Raw genomic sequence first — 20151 nt, forward strand, 5'->3', positions numbered from 1 at the left:
TCTTTTTTTTTTTTTTGTGTGTGTGTGTGTGTGTGTGTGTGTGGTGCTGGGATCTGAACCCAGGGCCTTGTACATGTGAGGCAAGCACTCTACCAACTGAGCTATATCCCCAGCCCTCACTCCTTCATGTTAACAAGTAAAAAGCTGAAAATCAGTAACTCTTACATCTGTCAGAGAAGTGAGGACAGAGCAAAACCCGCTGCTCCAAAACTGGAGAGACAGACAGATACAGGGAATCACAGCTTACAGTGCAGGAGCCTCCAGGGGGATCCAGCACCCACTTAGGAAAACCTGGAGGTCTGAGAGATGAAAACACCAGGAACACCAGTCATAGGGCTCCCTCACTTTTGTGCATGTTGCCTCCTGAACCTTCAGGGTCTCACTTAATAGGGGCTGCTGCCCTGGGAGCCTATCTGCTGGGGTTTTATTAGAGCCTGATTGACCTGAGGTAGGGGAATGGCCATCTCCAGCAAGCTTTGGCTATTCTGTACCCTGAAAGGGGGGAAAATTACTGAGAAACACTTATGAAATCATAGGGACAGAGGCTTGCTGAAAGATTGAGATCTAGCTGGGCAAAATGGCGTACACCTGTGATCCCAGTGATTCTGGAAACTGAGACAGGAGGATCATAACTTCAATGCCAGCCCTGCAACTTAGAGAGACCCTGTCTCAATATAAAAAGAGGTGGGATTATAGCTCAGTGGTAAAGTACCCCTGGGTTCAATCCCAATATCTGTGTGGGGTGAGGGGTACTAAGACCTAATCATAGAACTGTAGATGCTTCCCTTCCCCCACACCTCACCACTAGATTACTGAAGGCCAATTTACAGCAGTTCCCTTCACTCCGTACATCATGTTCAGCTATCAAGAAAAATATGAAAAGGCATACCAAAAGGCAGAAAATAATTTGAAGACACAGAAGCAGCATTAGACCTAAACTCAGATATAGGGATGTTAAAATTATCAGACCAGGAACTTAAAATAGCTGTGATTAAAAGCTATGGGCTATACAGGGTAAACAACATGCAAGAACAGATGAGCAACTGAAGCAGAGATGGAAAGAACCAAAAAGAAATGCTACAGATCAAAAACATGAAGAGATATTAAAAGTGCTTTTGATGGGCTTTTTAGAAGATTGAACACGGATGAGGAAAGGATCTGACATAAGGATATCTCTATAGAAACCTCCAAAACTAGAAAGCAAAGAGGGGACTTAAAACAGGTTTTCCAGGAACTATGGGAAAGCTACAAAAGGTGTAACATGTAATAGGAACACCGAAAAAGAAAAGGGAAAGGAACAGAAGCAGTGTTTGAAATAGTAATGATTTCCCTCAAATGAATGTCAGACACCAAACTGAACCAGGAAGCTCAGAACACAAGCAAGTGTTTAGTGAAAGATATACAACAGCACAGGCACAACACATGAAATAATTGTAAACTGGACTTCACCAAAAATTTTTAAAATCTTCTCTTCTAGAGACACTGTCAAGAGAATTGAGACAGGCTAAGACTGGGAGAAAATATTTGCAAAAGACATACTTGATAAGACTTATCCAAAATATTCAAAGAACTCTTCAAACTAGGAGACAGCCAGGCATGGGGAAGCACACTTGGGATCTGAGGCAGGAGAGTTGCAAATTTAAGGTCGATGTGAGCAACTTAGCAAGACCCTTTCTCAAAATTTCAAAAATTGGTTGGGGATATAGCTCAGTGCTTGCCTAGTATCTCACAAACACACCAAAAAAAAAAAAAAAAAAGTAAACAACTTGATTAAAATAATATAGGCCAAAGACCTTAACAGACTACCTACCAAAGGAAATAGATGACAAATAAGCATATTAAAAGATGTTCCATTTAATAGGTCTTTAGAAGAATGCAAATTTAAAAAGATACCACAGCTGGGTACCATGACACATGCCTGTAATATCCCACATGCTCAGGAGGCTGAGGAAGGAAGATCATGAGTTCAAAGCCAGCCTCAGTAACTTGGCAAGGATTTAAGCAACTCAGCAAGATCTTGTTTCTAAATAATAAATAAATATGTATATATGTATATACATACTATATATATATAAAAGAATTGGGGATGTGGCAAAGCACCCCTGGGCTCAATCCCCAGTACAAAAAAAAAAAAAACACTTAAACAGCTATACTCTAGACCAAAATCTAGAACACTGACAGCACCAAAGGCTGGCAAGGATCAAGAACAGGAACTGTCTTTCATTGTTGGTGAGAATACAGCCACAGCCACTTTGGATACAATTTGGCAGTTTCTTATAAGACTAAATATATTTTTACCATATGATCAGCAATTATACTACCTGGAATTTACCCAAAATAGTTGAAAACTTACATCCACACAAAACTTGCATATGGATGTTTGTAGAAGCTTTCTTCATAATTGCGAAAATTTGGAAGCAACCATAATATCCTTAAGTAGGTGAACAGATAAACGGATTCACTCAGATCCTGAAATCTTATCCAGCACTAGGGATAAATGAGCTACTTCTGGTTGCGGAGGCACACATCTGTAGTCCCAGCTACTTAGAAGGCTGAAACAGGAGGATCACTTGAGCCCAGGAATTCAAGACCATCCTGGGCAAGACCCCATCTCAAAGCAAAAAAAAAAAAAAACTATGAAGCCATGAAAGAACAGGGAAGAAACTTAAATGCACATTGATAAGTAAAAGAAGATAATCTGTGATTCCAACTTCATGATATTCCAGAAAAGGCAAAAACAATCTAGATAGTAAAATCTGTTTGCCAGGAATTAGAAGGCAGTGAGGGATGGATAGGTGAAACAGATGACTTTTAGGACAGTGAAAGTATTCTACCTAATACTATAATGTATAATGTTGGATACGTGCCTTTATGCTCTTATACAAACTCATAGACACCAATAGTAAACCCTAATGGAGAACTATGGACTTCAGGTAATTATGATGTGTTGATGCTTTAAACCTAAAACTACTCTATAAAAGTTTTGGGGTTTTTTTGTTTGTTTGTTTGTTTTGGTGGTAGTGCTGGGGATTGAATGTAGGGCTTTGTGCATGCTAGGCAAACACTTTACCACTGAGCTTCACACCAAATCCTGAAATAGTCTCTTTTAAAAAAAAAAAAGTGTTACTTCTGTTCTACTCTGTGCTAGTCGGGCTACACTAGAATACTGTATTTACTTTTTAAAACAAGCATTTTAAGAGTAATACATCCAGACTAGTGAAGAAAACCCTGACCATGTTGTTTGGGGAGGGAAGGCTTGGGGAATGTAACCATTATCTTCAAATAGGTGAAAGTCTCATGTGAGTCACACTTATTCTTTCTGGTCCTAAGGGGGAGTATTAGATTGGGTGCAGAAAGTCACAGAGTCATGTCTACAGCTTGTGAACACTTTCTATAGAAAAACAGTGGCCTCTGGTGGTGAGTTCCTGGTTGGAATTTGATAAGCCATCTAGTTGTAGCCATGCTTATCCAAGGTGTTCTGTAAAACCCAGAATAGAAAGATATTAGGTGTGAACTGAATCCTCTTTCCAGAGGATCAAACGGGTTACTGGGTAGAAATCATTATTTGACAGTGTCTGTGAGGTGGAACCCTTCCATTGGAGGTGTTGCCTGTACCGCCAGGTTCTCAGAAGATTTCCGTATTATGGGGAGGGATTTTCCTGGATTCCCAAATCATAATGTGCAGAGGAAGCATCTGGGTATCATGTGACCTAAGAGTGCATTCCACACAGCCCCAGATGAGGCCCCTGTTGCTGGCCCATGGACCACTTTGAGTGGCATGGCACCAGATGACTTACACAGAAGTCTAATGCAAACAGGGATGTTGAATCACACATAGACATCATGGGAGTTAGAGCTTCAAACATTTTGTACTGAAGTTCAACTTCTTTGTGAGATATTTTAACATGTATTACATAAAATTATGCTTAATTATAAAAATTTCATTGAAGGTGTGTAGCTAAGAAAGGAGTGAATATCAAGTGGGTTTTTTTCCTCTTCTTAATTTGTGAGTCTTGATTTTGATCAGCTTACACAAAAGGCTAGGCAACTGATAAATAAGTGCTCATCTGTTCCTTATTTCCTGTTCCTTCCAAAATATAATACATACTGAAAATGAAATGTATGTGTCAGTCATCGTGTGGAACATTGAGAATACAGCAGTGAATACAACAGCCAAAAATCCTCTCCTTCAGATTACAGTGTGGTAGGGACAATCCAACAGAGAAATTGTAAACAAGTAAGATATTGATGTGTTAGATGTTGATAGGTGCTAAAGAAAAAATGAAGCAGAAAAGGGAATACAGAGCACTGTGGAGGGGCTTGCAGCCTTGAGTGGAGAAACCAGGGGTGGCCTGGGAAAGGTTGCCAGTGAGTAGAATAAGAGGAAGTGTCACAGGCATCTGGGGGAGGTGGTCCAGCAGAGTGAGCATGCCAGCCCTGAGGGTGGCACTTGCATTGTGGTCAAGGAGGCTGTGGATTTCAGCAGAGGGAGCAAAGGACCCTGGTTCACCAGAGTTAGGGCAGCCAGATCATTGCAGCCTTCCAGCTGTTATAAGGGTGTTAAACTTTTAATTTGCATGAGGTGACAAGCAATTGGAGGACTAGGGGCAGATGAATCAGCAGAGGTCATCATCTCAGATAACAAGAAAAGAGTTTTGTGTGTTTTTCAGCTGGGAACTGAAGCAGAAAGTACCCAGACGACAACTGACATCTATGAAAAGGAAGCCACAATTGAAGTGGACTATAGCTCTTTAAGAGAGGATCTCAAGGTAACTGATTTCTCCTGATTATCCCGACTAACAGCAATATTGAATATTTAAGTACTGCAGAATCATTTTTAGATAACAGAATGTAAGTTCTTTTTAAAAAATAAAAGTAGATTTCTTAATGTTTTTAAAGAAATATACAAAGGAAAAACATTTTTTTCTATATTAACTAAGAACACTTCTGTGCGGGTCTCTTTCACATCATAAAGTGGGCTAATAAGTAAGTAGGTTACTTTTACATCTGTACCAGCATTGCTCACTGCAGAACACTCTACCATGAAATGTTTAGCCAAAGAAGCAGAGTTCCTGTGCCCAGCTACTGTTTGAATCCTATTTCCTTCTTGTAGGCCACAATGAATAAACAAAAGCTTTGCAAAGTCCTGCAGTAAATGAAAGTGGCTTCTGCTCCAGCATGCTGAATTTGCCCCGTCAGCATCCTAGTACGGCCCTTTTGGGGTGGAGCTGATCTAAGACTGAAAGGTTTTAATACAGAGTCCCAGCAGTTGTCCCCTCATTGCAGCCACCTGAGTGAGGTTACATGTTCATTTCTGACCCAGGCACCACCCCCAGTGGGTGGAGGAGAGGGGCTTAGCTGTCACCTGAGCAAAGCAGGCCCACTCCTCAGCACACCTGGCCCAAGACAGGCTGCAGTAGTAAGAAAAAGCAGAGATGGAGCCAAGGAGCAATACCCGCCACATCTTTTCATTTCACACATCATCACTATCATTTTGTTAGACTGTAGTTGTGGCATCTTTTGGCAGAAGAGTTTTTTGTCTTTCCTGTAGTTTTCTATTTAGTGCTTTCTTCATTGCTTTTTTGTCACCTCATTTCTCAGTAAATATGAATATCTTATTTGTACTTATGGTGTTGTTTTCATTTGCCTGTTTAATACATCTGAAATTTATTCTAGTGTATGGTATAAGAATGTTTTAAGTTTACTCAGTTTTCAGATAATTCTCCTTTATGATGTATATCATTCCCTTCTGGAAAGCAACAACATTTTCCTGGAAGGGCATGGCCACTGTTTCCCTTCCATCCTCACCCCAATTAATTCTATTCATTAGTCAGGTTGAATATTGCCCTTCTCTCTGCATTATGCTATCCTGATAAGAGGTTTTTCATCCTGTTATAAATGGCAGATATATTGCTTACTTCTCTGTGAACTTTTAAAGACAGAGAGTGTCCTTCATTGAATCTTCAGTGTCTAACATGTAGTAGATGATATATACTGTTTATTGAACACAGAAATTAAGGTGATAAATGAATTGTCTTTTAGCCAGGTTAAAAAAAAAAAAGAGATACAACATCTTCCAAGAGCAGCATGTGTATTGTAGAGCATGAAAAGCACAGCCGACCTGGAAAGCTGGAGATGGTGCTGTGTGACTGCAGCTCCAAGCTGAGCAGCTGGGGTGGGGAGTGTGCAGAGGGAGTTGGTGGGGTCAGAGGGGCTGACCTGTGCTTCTGTCTTACTTAGCAGTCTGGATGTAAAAGGCGTGCCAGTCAGTGGTGTTTTTTGCAATAACAGGCTCTGCAGTCAGATAAAGAGATAGAGGCCCACCTTGCACTCCTCCTGCAGCAGATGGCCTCCCAGGAGGATGTTCTGTTGAAGACAGCAGCCCCAAACCTGAGAGCCCTAGAGAACCTGAAGACTGTCAGAGACAAGTTTCAGGAATCCACAGATGGTGAACTTGGGTTTTTATTATTATTATTATTATTATTATTATTATTATTATTATTTGGTGCTGGGGAGTGGACCCAGGGGCACCTAACCACTGAGCCACATCCCCAGCCTTTTTTTTACTTTTTATTTTTAGACAGGGTCTCATCAAGTTGCTTAAGGCCTTGCTAAGTTGCTGAGGCTGGCCTCGAACTTCTGATTATCCTGTCTCAGCCAACTGAGCCACTGGGATTACAGGCATGCGCCACTGTGCCCAGCTGAACTAGGGTTTAGTTGTTAACAGGATCATATTCATGGGTATTTTGATCTCTAGAACAACAGTCACCCTTGGAATATAACTTTTCTTATATATTTTCCTCTGCTGTTTTATATTAATGTGTTCTTTTAATCCTGAATCATTACTTGCTTCCTCCATGAAAATGTTCTGCTTTAATTTAGAAATAGGTTTATTGATTATTATAGAACAAACATTTAGTTTTTTGTGCCAGAAAAATAGGTATATTAAATACTCTTTAGGAACTTGTTAATATTGGAAATTAGCCCTGCTAGAGTCAATTTATGCTGTACAATTTCAGTTTTTTTGTAATTGGATAAAATTTTTGTTGTATATAATATTGTTTTAACTAAAGACTACTCAGATATGAGTTTATCAAGATTTGTAGGTTAATATTTTATAATAAAGAGTTTTCTTTTATATATATATATATACATATATATATATATATATAATATATCTTTTTTTTGGACACAGTACCTTTATTTTATTTATTTTTATATGGTTCTAGGGATCAAATCTAGGGTCTTACATGTGCAAGGTGAACACTCTGCCACTGAGCTACAACCCCAGCTCTAATAAAGAATATTTCCTTGAATATTCCAATAAAATTTATAAACATTTTATTTTAAAGAAAATAGCCTTGCCCAAAAAGGGAGGGGATTATCAATTATAAGAGCATTGCTCTTGGAATTAATAACAGTTGAGGTTATTTTGAAGATAGATTTACTTAAGAAAGCCAAATTCAAAATTCAATTTTAAAATATCCTACACTTTAAATAAGAGAAGTTCCCGGTGGTCTCCAAAATAAAGAACATTGATTCTCTCTTAGCTTTTGAGGCCAGCAGAAAGGAAGCCAGAATGTGTAGGCAAGAGTTTGAACAGGTGAAAAAAAGGAGATACGATCTTTTCAGCCAGTGTTTTGAGCACGTCTCAATCTCAGTTGATCAAATCTACAAGAAGCTCTGCAGAAACAACAGTGCCCAAGTATGTATTTTCAAACCTGAAATAACTAGTGGGATCTTTGTGTTATTGGTGGTGTTTTTTTCTGGTGGGATGTAAATAACCACTGCACATTATTTGAGTGCCTCACTTGCCCGGGGGTAGTTTGTGAAGACTGATCTCATGAGCTGCGTTCTTCATCCCACCCACTCTGAGCCGGCAGCCTGGACAAGTCATAACCACTCCAGGCTTGTTTCTCTACCTGAAATGAGTGACCTAGATCATTTGGTGTCCAATCTGTTGTCTGGTAGTGATTTGACTTTAGCACCTTGGGTCTCTGTAGTAAAGGTGGAGTCAGTATAGAGTATCCTAGGGAACATTATCAGTGGAATTGGTCAGAGTATCACAGAAGAGAGGAAGAACCAAAGGCAGGATCCCAATCCAGGTGTTTCCTTTTTAATGAGAGTCTCCGTGATCACCATGCCATTCCATTATCAGTGCCCACAGAAAATGCTTGGGAATTGGATGTGGAGTTAAGGTGTGGGTCAAGGCTAAATACCTGCTTTGCTTTTGGCTCATGTTCTTCTGTGACTCAGATGATCCTTTCAGAATTTCAACTGAAAATAATATGATAAATTAAAATAATTTATTTTCAGTAAAATAAGACTAAACTAAGCTCATTAACTCTTTGAGAACAGGGTTCATATCTATTTTTGCAGTGCTTGGCCCATAGTAAGTGTTCAGTAAATATTTGATAAATGGTCCGTTGGTCATTGAGTGAACTAAAGAAGACTGCCTTTGTAAGACTGGCTTGTGCCGCTGTGGTGTGACACAGCCTGGTGGGAATGTCTGATCTTCTGTATTAGAGTATTTTTTCTCCCCGCCCCAACCCAGACAACCCTATAATCTGTGATTAAATGGAGGAAAACCTAACCAATAGAATATTTTGCATGTAAACTATGTTGCCACCCCAATTTGAAATTTGCTGATTACTTTTCTGATAATGCTAAATAACATGTGTTTCAGGCATTTCTTAGCCCAGAGAACCCTGAAGAACCCTATTTGGAGGGAATTAGTTATAATTGTGTGGCCCCAGGCAAACGATTTATGCCAATGGACAATTTGTCAGGGGGAGAAAAGTGTGTGGCAGCTTTGGCTCTCCTGTTTGCTGTACACAGGTAAGGTCACAACAAGCTACTTGGTTTGCTGGGCACAGTAGTGCACTCTGGTAATCCCAGCAGCTTGGGAGGCTGAGACAGGAGGATTGTGAATTGAAAGCCAGCCTCAGTAGTGGCAAGGAACTAAGCAACTCAGTGAGATCCTGTCTCTAAATAAAATACAAAATAGGGCTGGGGATGTGACTCAGTAGTCGAGTGCCCCTGAGTTCAATTGCCAGTACCAAAAAAAAAAAAGCATCAGCATCAGCTATTTTGTTTTGTACCAGGGCAAAAACCAAGTGGAGCTTTCTATGGAAGATCTATACTTATTTTTCTTTATTAATATTTAGTAAATGCATACTAAACTTTTTTCTTCAGCTAGACAATTCAGGGTGTATTTTAGGCCTACAGTAATTTAGACTGCAACTCTTTAAGAGTTCAATCTTTGACAGATTTTATTAACAGTAGCTAGTAATTTTCCAACTATAGGGAAGAAAAAGAAAAATTTAGAATAACCAGATATGATATCAGTATTGCTTAAAACCATGAGCAACAAATTCAAAAACTAAAATTGTATATTATTGTCCTACTTCATATTCAGAGATATATTTAGTAAATAATATTGAAAGCGAGGTATTTCTTTAGAAAAGTATTTAGCCTTATTTCCACTGATGATGGTGGCACAGTTTCTTTGCAATATAAATCAAGAAACAGAGAGTTAGCTAAAATAAAGGCATTCACAGCTTTTGGCATTCCAAGCAGTTGGTGGGGATCCAAAGTGGAGGGGCTGCTGCCTCTTAGTCCCATTACCAGGAACATTAGAACACAAGAGATTGACAAGAGTTTCTTGTTGGTCTCAAGGAGGAGAAAGAACAGGGCCCCACAGGAAGAGACCAACCATGGCAGAGGAGCTCTGGGAAAGGAGACTGGCTCGGAACAGGAGGCTCACAGCAGCATAAGACAGTCACTAGGTGGCGCCCCAACCTTTACTCAACAAACCTCTACTATCTGTACTGTTGCAGGCACTGGAGATCACTGAAACAAAATGCCTACTTCAAAAATACTTGTTTTAGCTGGGCAAAAATACTTGTTTTAGCTGGGCACCGTGGCCCATGCCTGTAACCCCAGAGGCTTGAGACAGGAGAATTGCAAGTTCCAAGCCAGCCTCAGCAACTGCGAGGCACTAAGCAACTCAGTGAGACCCTGTCTCCAAATAAAATACAAAATAGGGCTGGGGATATGGCTCAGTGGTTGAGTGCCCCTGAGTTCAATCCCCAGTATCAAAAAAAAAAAAAAAGCTTGTTTTAGTTGGGCAAGATAAATAATAAGTAAATTCCATTAGTAATATAGAGAATATTAGAAAATGGAAGTACTACAGGGAAATAATCGGATCAGGTAACAGATAATAGGTGGCTGGGAAGGTTTGCAATATGAAGAGTCATCACGTGTTAAGGACCAGGTGCAGTGGCACACACCTGTCTTCCCAGCTACTTGGGAGACTAGGGCAGAAGGATGAGAGTTCAAGCCCAGCCTGGGCAATTAATGAGACCCTGTCTCAAAATAAAATTTATTAAGGACTGGAGATGTAGCTCAGTGGTAGAGCACTCCTGGGTTTAATCCATAGCACCACAAAAACAAAAAGTCATCAGGGAAGACTTATTAGAAGGAAACATTTGAGCAGAGATTTGAAGTAATTAAGGGAACAAGCCATCTGGATAGCCAGGGATGGTTTCTCTGGATATGAGGACAGCAAGTGCAAAGGACCTGAGGCCAGAGTGCACCTGGCACATGTGCAGTAATCTTTATGCAGCAGTGTCAGGATAGGGTTATGACGCTATTGTGAGTCAAGGTGAAAGTCGGTGATTGCTGGGCCAGGGTGGTAACAGATATTGCTAATGGTGTGACGTATGAAGAAGTCCGGGGATGACTCCAGGATTTGGCCTAAACAGCTGGTAAGAGGACTAGTAAGAGCTGCTCGTAACTGAGGTGAAGAAAACCAAAGGAGGGAGGCAATGGGGGTAGGTGGGGAACATTTGCTTTTGGATGACCTTGGAGTGAGTGTTTATTAGGTTTCTACATAGAATTGTTGAGTGAACAATGGCACGTGTGTCCAGGAGAGAGGGCAAAATTACTGACGTGTGGGAGCCTCAGTGTGTGTATGGTATTAAGACTTGGGGAGCAGATGAAACCACCAGGGGAACTGGTTAGATGCTGGAGAGCTCTGGGCACTGAGTGCCAAAGGCACTGGGTGTTCAGGAGTTAAGAGTTGACATCAGAGACTCAAGAGCAGTGGGTGGAAGAAAAGCATGAAGTGTCATCCACAAGTCAAGGTGTCCGAAGGGGGCAGTGACCAGCCCTTGCACATGTCACGTAGGATACATACTGATATTTGAACCCTGTTAGCCACACAAAGGCCACTGGTTACTTAGACAAAGTTTCCAAAAGAGTGTGTTGTATTTATTCTGAATCCTGTTAATTCTTTCCTCTGACTCTTTTGAAAAACAAATAAAAAATTACTTCTAATTTGTTATTTTTTCTAGTTTTCGGCCTGCTCCATTCTTTGTCTTAGATGAAGTAGATGCAGCCCTGGACAACACCAACATCGGCAAAGTACGTTTCTTCTGCTTTTAATTCTCAATAGAATTTCTGTAACTCCAAGTTTGTGTTACAATCAGAAGGCAGTTGCCAAGAATGAAAAGGGTTTGGGGCTGGTAATAATTGCTAGTTGAAGTAAAATCTTTCCTTCCTTCCATGTTTTTTATTGGTGTACTATAATCGTGCACAATGGGTTCATTGTTATGTACTCACTCATATTTGCACACAATATAACAATAGAATTTGGCTAGTACAATTTCCAGTGTTTCCTCTTTTCCTCTCCTCCTCCCTTGACTGATCTTCCTTCGATTTCCATGTCATCCCTCCACACACGTACCTTTCTTTTCCTGACCCTTGATTTTGTGAGTTTCCTTATTTCACTTAATGTTCTCAAGGTCCATCTATTTTCCTGCAAATTACATAATTTCATTTTCCTTTATTAATAAAACTCAATTGTGTATACATGCCACATTTTCTTTATGCATTCATCCATTGATGAAGACCTGGGTTATTGTGAATTGTGCTACTGTAAACCTGGGTGTGTGTGGATTGCTGTAGTTCTCTGACTTTAATTCTTCAGGATAAATACAAGGAGTTGTATAACAGGGTCATAGGGTGGTTCTCTTCCTCATCTTTTGTGGAACCTCAATACTAATTTCTAGAGTGGCTGTCCTTATTCACAGTCCCACCCACAGTGTACAGATGTCCCTTTCCTCACATCCTTTCCCCCATTTGTTTGTATTCTTGATGACTGCTATTCTGGCTGGAGTGAGATGAAATCTGTTTTTGTTTGTTCTGTTACAGGGGATTGAAGCCAAGGACACTTAGAGCCACATCCCCAGCTCTTTTTGTTTTTCTTTTTATTTTGAGACTGGGTCTTGCTAAATTGCTAAGGCTAGTCTTGAGTTTGCAGTCCTCCTGCCTCAGCCTACAGAGTCATTGGGATTACAGGAGGGCATCACCACGCCCAACCTCAGTGTAGTCTTGATTTGCATTTTCCGTTTTGTTAAAGATGTCAAGCATTTTTTCATATATTTATTGGCCATTTGTATTTCTTTAGAGAGTGTCTGGTTCATTTGACCATTTATTAATTGGGTTTTGGTTTTCTTTGGTGAAGAAAGTTTTTTATATATTCTGGATGTTAATCATCTGTCAGAAGAGTAGCTAGCAAAGATTTTCTCAATTCTGTGGGTTGTCTCTTCACATCCTAATTTATTTCCTTTGCTGTGCGGCTTTTTAATTTGAGTGTTAAGGGCCTATTGAGAAAGTCATGGTTGCATAGTTTTTTCTCATCTAATTCCTAGGTCTTTGATCCTTTTTGAGTTGACTTTTGGCCAGGGCGAGAGATAAGGATCGAGTCTATAACCAGTTTTCTCAGCACCACTGTGTAAAAGGCTGACTTTTCCCCAGTGTGTGTTTCCGGCACCTTTGTCAAGGATCACGTTACTGTATCTGTGTGGGTTTGTTCTTCTGTCGGTCTCTTTGATGCCAGTGCCATGCGGTTTTTGTTACTATAGCTCTGTAGTATAATTTGAAGTTGGATATTGTGATGCTTCCAGAATCACTTTTTTGGCTTAGAATTTGGCTTTTCTGGGTCTTTTCCTCTTCCAAATGAATTTTAGGACTGTTTTCTAGTTCTGTGAAGAATATCATTGGTATTTTGATGGTAATTGCTTTGAATCTATATATTGCTTTGGGTAATATGGCCATTTTAACAATACTAATTCTGACTGTCCATGAAATGGGAGGTCTTCAGTGGATTTCTACAGTGTTCTGGGTTTTCATTCATTTCACCTCCTTGGTTAATTGGATTCCTAAGGGTTTTTTTGTTTTGTTGTATTTTGTTTTGAGAAAAAGGTAAGAGAATTTTTATTGTTCTAGTAGCAAAGGAGAAACACAAGGGACTCCTGTGCCCCAGAGGCTGTGATTTTGACCATCAGGGGGAACAGGAGGTTTTTCAAGAGGTTATTCATAGGCTACATTCCAGGTGTTCTCTGTCCAGAATATAAATTCACTTGTTAATTTGGGAAATAGCCAATTCTTAGATTTTCTGTTGCCATCCCTTAGTCTGAATGAATCACTTCTTTCATTCCTGTGGTGGGTGTGTCCTCAAGGGCAGAAGACTCTCCTCTGTCAGGGAAGAAAGGTAATCCTGGGTGGTGGGGGAGCTTTAGGGAAGGGAAGTTTGTGTGGTTGTTTGAGGCTGTTATGAATGGGATTGTTGATTCTTAGGAAAGCTGTTGATTTTGTAATGTGCTGCTTGCTGGATTTGTTGATTAGCTCTGGCAGTCGTCTCTGGTGGGGCTTTTTGGATTTTTTAAGTATAGGCATATCATTTGCAGTGATATGATGTACAGTGATAATTTGTCTTCTTTTCATATTTTTCTTTTTTTGCCTAATTGTGGCTAGAATTTCTAGTACTATAGTGATGAGAGTGGACAACATCCTTTTCTTGTTCCAAATGTTAAAAGAAAGGTTTTCAGTTTTCCCCATTTAATAAATTGGCTTTGGGTTTGTTTGGGTACTGGGGACTAACCTCAGGGGCTCTTGACCACTGAACCACATCCCTAGCCCTGTTTTGTATTAGAGACAGGATCTCACTGAGCTGCTTAGCGCCTCGCCCTTGCTGAGGCTGGCTTTGAACTCCCATCCTCCTGCCTCAGCCTCCTGAGCAGCTAGGACAACAAGTGTGGGCCACTGCGCCCAGTGGCTTTGGTTTTAAAATGTGGCCTTTATGATGTTGGGGTAGGCTCCTTCTGTCCCTATTTTCTTCAGTGTTTTTATCATAATGGGTGCTAGATTTTGTTGGAGGCTATCTCTGCATTTGTTGAGATGTAAAGTTAATACTTTAAAGTCGAAGTTAAATATCTACAAATAGGATGTTTCAGAGTGGTTTTTGTAAGATCTGGGAAGCCAACATAGGGAGCCAAGAGGGTTGAGGGTTGCTACACATCATCAGCATCACCACTGACACAATGGCTTCTCCACAGATCTAGGTATTGGAGATTAGTGGGTCTCAGTAGCAGGCCTGTGGCAGAGAGGTTTATAAAGTTTCATGGACCAAATAAGTTGTTTATTAAAGCCCAAATCTACCTCCCCAACTTTATCAAATTCATCCTATCCCTGTATTTGTACACAATTCTATTTCCATTATTTGAGGCAGAGAGAACTAAGGAAGCAGTTTAATTCTAGGGTTAACTTTAGTCAGTACTTGACCAGTGGACAGATCTGTAGAGACCCCTTCACAGCCCACACCTCTCAGCTGCAACTGCATGGAATTCTGGAAGTGAAAGGGCCATGGAATGTGAGCAAAGGACAGGGCAAGCACCCATAGCGCCCAGACTCCTTGGTGGATTCCAGGCCCCTCCTCTTCCACAGGCTGCTTACAAGGAGGCTGCTTTGTTTATTCGACAGACATATTTCTCAATATTTATTTATAAATTGGCACTCTGGTTTACAACCTAATCTCTGGAGCCTGGTTAATATGCCCACCCCTGAGAGATGTTTTCAGCCTTGAGGTGTTGCCCAAGGGTTCTGTGCCCCTGGCGCTCACCTCCTGATTTACTTTGAGTCTCACATGACATGCCTGGGCAGGTTGGGGGACACAGAGCAGCTGTGGCCTGAGGTAGCTCCTAATGTCACAAAGTTAGTCTTTCCTATTCCACCAAGTTGTTAATGTAATCCATGTCTTTTGGGGGTCCTGCTTTTTAACATAGCATAAGATACACAAGAATGTCTCATCAATTCCATACCCAAAAATATGTCACAGACTTCATGGTAACCAGAGGAAGAAACATAGGAACAGAGGAAATCTCAAGTTCTCTCGAACACCAGCCATCCTGGTCATCTGACTGGACTTCACCATCTGACTCTTGGGAGAAACCTCCCCTCGGGAGGTTAATTTTGGCACTTTAAATTCCATATTCTGTCAGGGGAATCTTTGTGGACTACATCTTTTCTTGGTTGCCTTTAAAATAGCCTTACCTTTTCGCAAAATCCTAGAAGTTTGTATTGGTGGCTACTCTAGGATATATGTCTAGCTTAAGATTCCTATTAGCACCTGGCCTGTATATTAAAGCCCTGTAACTTCCATGATTCCTTAGAGATTTATGTTCCTGGCACTCGACTGCTGAATTATGAAGTTATGTAGTGTGAACAACCATGAAGTAGCCTCCACTCCATCTAATGAACAAGGTCCCAACATTTCTTCTTCTTTTTAATACTGGGGATTGCACACAGGGGCACCTTACCACTGAGCTATATCCCCAGCCTTTTATTTTACTTTTTTGAGACAGGTTCTCACTAAGTTGCTTAGGACCTTGCTAAGTTGCTAGGCTCGCCTTGAACTCACAATGCTCCTGCCTCAGTCTCCCAGTTAGCTGCGCTGAAACTACAGGTGTGCACGACTGTGCTAGGCAGACCACCAGTTCTGATAGGTAAAAGCAGTATGTACACTGTACATCTTTTTATCTGTTAGTCAGTTTTGTATTATAATAAAATAACCTGAGATAGTCAACTTTGAAAGGAGGCAAGGTTAATTTGGACTCACAGTTTGAGGTTTTAGTCCATGGTTAGTTGCCTGTAGATTTTGGACCTGCAGTGAGGTAGTAAATTATGATGGGAGCACACAGCAGCAAGGATGCAGAAAGGGGCAGGGCCAAGGTCCCAGTATCTCCTTCAGTGACCTACATTCCTCCAACCAGACCCCACCTCTTAAAGGTTTCATTCCTCCCCAGTAACACCATAGGCTAGGATCAAGTTTTGGGGGACATTTCATAAACAAATCATAATTGTAGCTTCTATCTCCTCTTTTCTTATCACTGTTCCAAGACTGTTTCAGTCCTGAATCTTAGAGGCCAGTGCCGTGGCCTCTAAGGCTTGAAGCCCTTCTGACTATATGAGCCTCCTGTCTCAGCACTCACGATAGTTGCTGACCTTTCCTCTGAAACTGCTGCTCCTGCTCCTGGATCTTGTATCTGATATCCTGGATATAGTCGGGACCAAGACACACAAAACCCTACTCCAGCCCATGGAGATCTAGGGAACTGGCAAATAGTATCTTGTTAGACTGTTTAAGTCTGCCTTCTCCTTCATCATTCTCCAAGCACCTAGCAGTGTGTTCTCCAAGACTCATTTTTATGCAGTCCACTTTGCTCTTCTCATTTCCTTGGAATTGAGCTTCCTGAAGGGGCCAGAGTTCACCATGCATAATGAATACATACACAATTGCTGTTTTTTTCCCATATTCAGGCATACCAGCCCTTCTTTACCCCCATAAATATCTGAGTTTTTGTTATATCTGATCATAAAGACTGATTGCCTGTTGCCACAATAGTATCTCAAGTTACAAGTTTACTTTTTAAAATATTCTTTTAGGGATTAGGGTGTAGTTCAGTAATAGAGTGCTTGCCTAGCACACAGGAGGACCTGGATTCAATCCCCAGCACCACACATAAATGAGAGCTGCTTACATTTCTGCAGTTGTAGTGGATTTACCCAACTACCAGAAAGGCAAGTAAGTGCCTTATCACCTAAAATGGGCAAATCAGAAACATGCAGAACTGCTGTCCCTAGAGCCCAAACAAGGCCTTTCCTGGCTGGTGAAATGTGTGCTTATTTCTTCACAGGTATCAAGTTACATCAAAGAACAGACTAAAGAACAATTTCAGATGATAATCATTTCCCTAAAAGAAGAGTTGTATTCCAGAGCTGATGCTCTGATCGGCATCTATCCAGAGGTAAAGAGAACACCAAGGGGAGAGGAGTGGCCACCACGAGCTCCCGACTGCCAGAGCTCTTCCCTTCACAGTCTGCAGTCCCACGTGGAGTCTAGAGACTGCAGACACAGGCCTAAATGATTGTTCAGTTAAATACAATTTAAGAGTAACTGTTCAAGAATTTCCCTATGACAGTAGAGATTTAAGATACATTTTAAGAGACAGGAGCAAATTGAAAACTGCACAACAGTATGACAGTTTTGTAAAATAATAGTACACATTAACTTAGAACACTGTTAGTACTTGTATTTCATATTTCTATAATATCTGAATATTTTGAGCAAAAACAAATGTATTTTATCACTGTATCGGGGGGAAAAAAAGTCCACTGGGAATTCCAAGTGGTAAACTAGCTGAGATTTTGAAACAACTTTCTTCAGCCATTCACACACCTGCCTGAGCTAATGGGGTAGGACAACTAGTTCAAGAAATCGGGGGTTTGGACAGTTGGCTTCCTGAATTTTCCTTTAAGCTCAAATGAAAATTTACCTTCCTGTGCCCACAGATTAGGGTACCACCTGGAAACATGGTATAAGAGAAACAGAATTTCTCCTACCAGATAATAAAAAAATAAATACCTGGTATAAACACAGGTATTCATGCACTTTTAGGCATAAGGAGGTTCCTTTTTAATGCATGTCCAAACTCACCGATGGCCTTACTTGAATACATTTCTTCCCTAATCAGAGGAACTGACTCTTAACCTGGCTTCTTTCCATTGCAGCATGAAGAGTGCATGTTCAGCCGAGTGTTGACCCTCGATCTCTCTCAGTATCCTGACACTGAAGGCCGGGAAGGTAGCCAGAGACACCGTGAGTCCCAGTCAGTGAGAAGCTAGAGTGCCCTCCAGCAACCCCACGCCAGCTCTAGCTGTGGAATCTGGAACCTGGCCTAAGGAGGTCAGGTTAGTTTCTTTAGTTCCGGGGAACAAACTTCAGAGAAAGCAGGACCAGCCCCAGTGTCCACTGAAGAAAATTCTTAATTGTTGTAGCCAAAGAGGCAGTAGAGCTTAACTTCACAACTTCATTTAAGGAATGTTCTGGCCCTATTCCATGAGGGCAAGTTTTCTGTGACAACATTGGATGTTTTAAAAAAAAAAAGTATGACTTTGTATCATAGTTTTAATTTCAATTTTTGAAAAAAGTTTGTCATGTGAAATTTTGAACTCAACCACCATCTTCACTCTCGGCTTGCCTTGCACCTTTAAAGTAATCTTTAAGAGAAATCCGTGGTGGTTCTCCCCTCTTCTCTTCTGCAGTCCTAGGGATGGAACCCAAGGCCTCAAGCATATGCTAGGCCCTGCTCTACCACTAAGTTACATCCACGGCCCTGAAATGTTTGGATTTTAAATATATTAGTCAAAGGGAGGTTAGTAAGTTTTGAACCTGGCTTTTGTGGAAAATTATTTCAGAGGGACTATATGTCAATATTGAAAATACCAATAAAAAATAATTTTAAATGTCTGTAGTGTGTGGTTTTAGAAACAAAAAAAGTGATGGTGGTATGGTGCCGCAGTCTGGCTGGGCACAAAAATCACGAGCCACTCAAGCAGGAACAAACTTTATTTCCAAAACTCCCGTGAACGCCACGCACGCGGCCTTCTCTTGGGACACACCACACCAACCAGAAATCCCTCCTCCCGCACTTCCCCAACCAATGAGAACTCTCCAAGGCGGATAGCAGGGGTCTAATATCCAATTGAATACACATCTTAACATAACCATTATTTCAATGGCTTGCTGGCATCACCTCTCTACCAAAAATGCCATGCTGTCATTCCTACCGGCTATGGCTCTCAGCAGTATGGTTTGGATCTGGAATGTACCCCAATGCTCCCATGTTAAGACTTGGTTTACAGAGCAGAGATGTTCAGAGGCAGGCCTTCTAGGAAATGACCAGGCCATGAGGGCTCCAACCTCCATCAGGAGGTGGTGGAAACTGTAAGAAGCAGGAGACTAGGACCTGCTTGGAGGGCACTTGGGGACTATCTTGTCCCCCAGACCCTTCCCCTTCCTCACTCTGCTTCCGAGGTGACAGCTTTGGACAATGGGTCCAGAGCAATAGTGGCAGCTGACCTCCTCCAAGTTGTTTTTCTCAGCTACTTTGTCATAATTACAAAAGCTGATTAATACAAATGGCAAACCAAGTTACATCTACTTCCATTAATCTACATTTTTCAAAAATATAATTTGTCAAGGAAGTACTGGAGAACACAGGCCTTCTCAAGGAACAAGTGATTTTGTGTAAATAGATGGTTACATTTCGGAAGGATGTCAACTTTTTTTTTTTTTTTTTGCAATACTGGGAACCCCAGGGGTGTTTTACCATTAAGCTACACCCCAAGCATTTTTAATTTTTTGAGACTGGGTCAAAGTTGCCAGGCTGACCTCAAACTTGGGGTCCTCCTGCCTTAGCCTCCCAAGGAACTGTGTCCAGCCAAACTTATATACTACTTTATTTCCACTTCAGAATAAGACAGGCACACTCTGCAGTGGCCTCTGAAGTCGGCTTTGGGCCAAATGCCAACTGGAAGCAGCCTCCTGGAGTAGTAGGGTTGCTCCTGAATACCAGGCGTTGTTCCACACACACAGAACACTCTGCGCCCACCACGTGGACTGAGTCGCCAAGAGCTCACCTGTAGGTGCGAAACCACTGTGTTCTCCCTTGTTCTCCTCTTAGTACTTGCTTTATCATCAGGTCACCTGCTGCTTTCTCTGTCTTGAAAGACACTGACTTTAACACTGAATTGTCCCTTTCAGTGCTGCAGGGACTCAGCATTACCCCTTTTCTCTTCTTCCTAACACACTAACTCACAGGCCCTCTGTCAGTGACCCTAAGAGCAGTCAATTCTGTTGCAACAAAACCCACCACACAACACAAAAGCACAAAATGAAAACGACAGGGCTATAAAAGTGTGGGGTTGAGGGAAACCTTAAAAAAAAAAAACAACAACATAATAAAA

The 20151-nt window shown here is 41.1% G+C and overlaps 1 protein-coding gene across 1 annotated transcript in view; it reads left to right on the forward strand.

Annotated features, from left to right (window-relative positions):
• The window catches only part of Smc1b (structural maintenance of chromosomes 1B), a 61172-nt gene extending 42543 nt beyond the window's left edge, over positions 1-18629 (forward strand). Inside the window, exons 18-24 of the mRNA XM_015501739.2 lie at positions 4671-4769; positions 6292-6448; positions 7551-7705; positions 8687-8838; positions 11358-11427; positions 17040-17150; positions 17914-18629. Coding sequence (XP_015357225.1) covers positions 4671-4769; positions 6292-6448; positions 7551-7705; positions 8687-8838; positions 11358-11427; positions 17040-17150; positions 17914-18027 — 858 coding nt within the window. The 3' untranslated portion in view covers positions 18028-18629. The remainder of the gene's footprint in view (positions 1-4670; positions 4770-6291; positions 6449-7550; positions 7706-8686; positions 8839-11357; positions 11428-17039; positions 17151-17913) is intronic.
• The last annotated feature ends 1522 nt before the right edge of the window (positions 18630-20151 follow it).

Source organism: Marmota marmota, unplaced genomic scaffold (assembly GCF_001458135.2).
Source record: "Marmota marmota marmota unplaced genomic scaffold, marMar, whole genome shotgun sequence".
Taxonomy (NCBI): domain Eukaryota; kingdom Metazoa; phylum Chordata; class Mammalia; order Rodentia; family Sciuridae; genus Marmota; species Marmota marmota.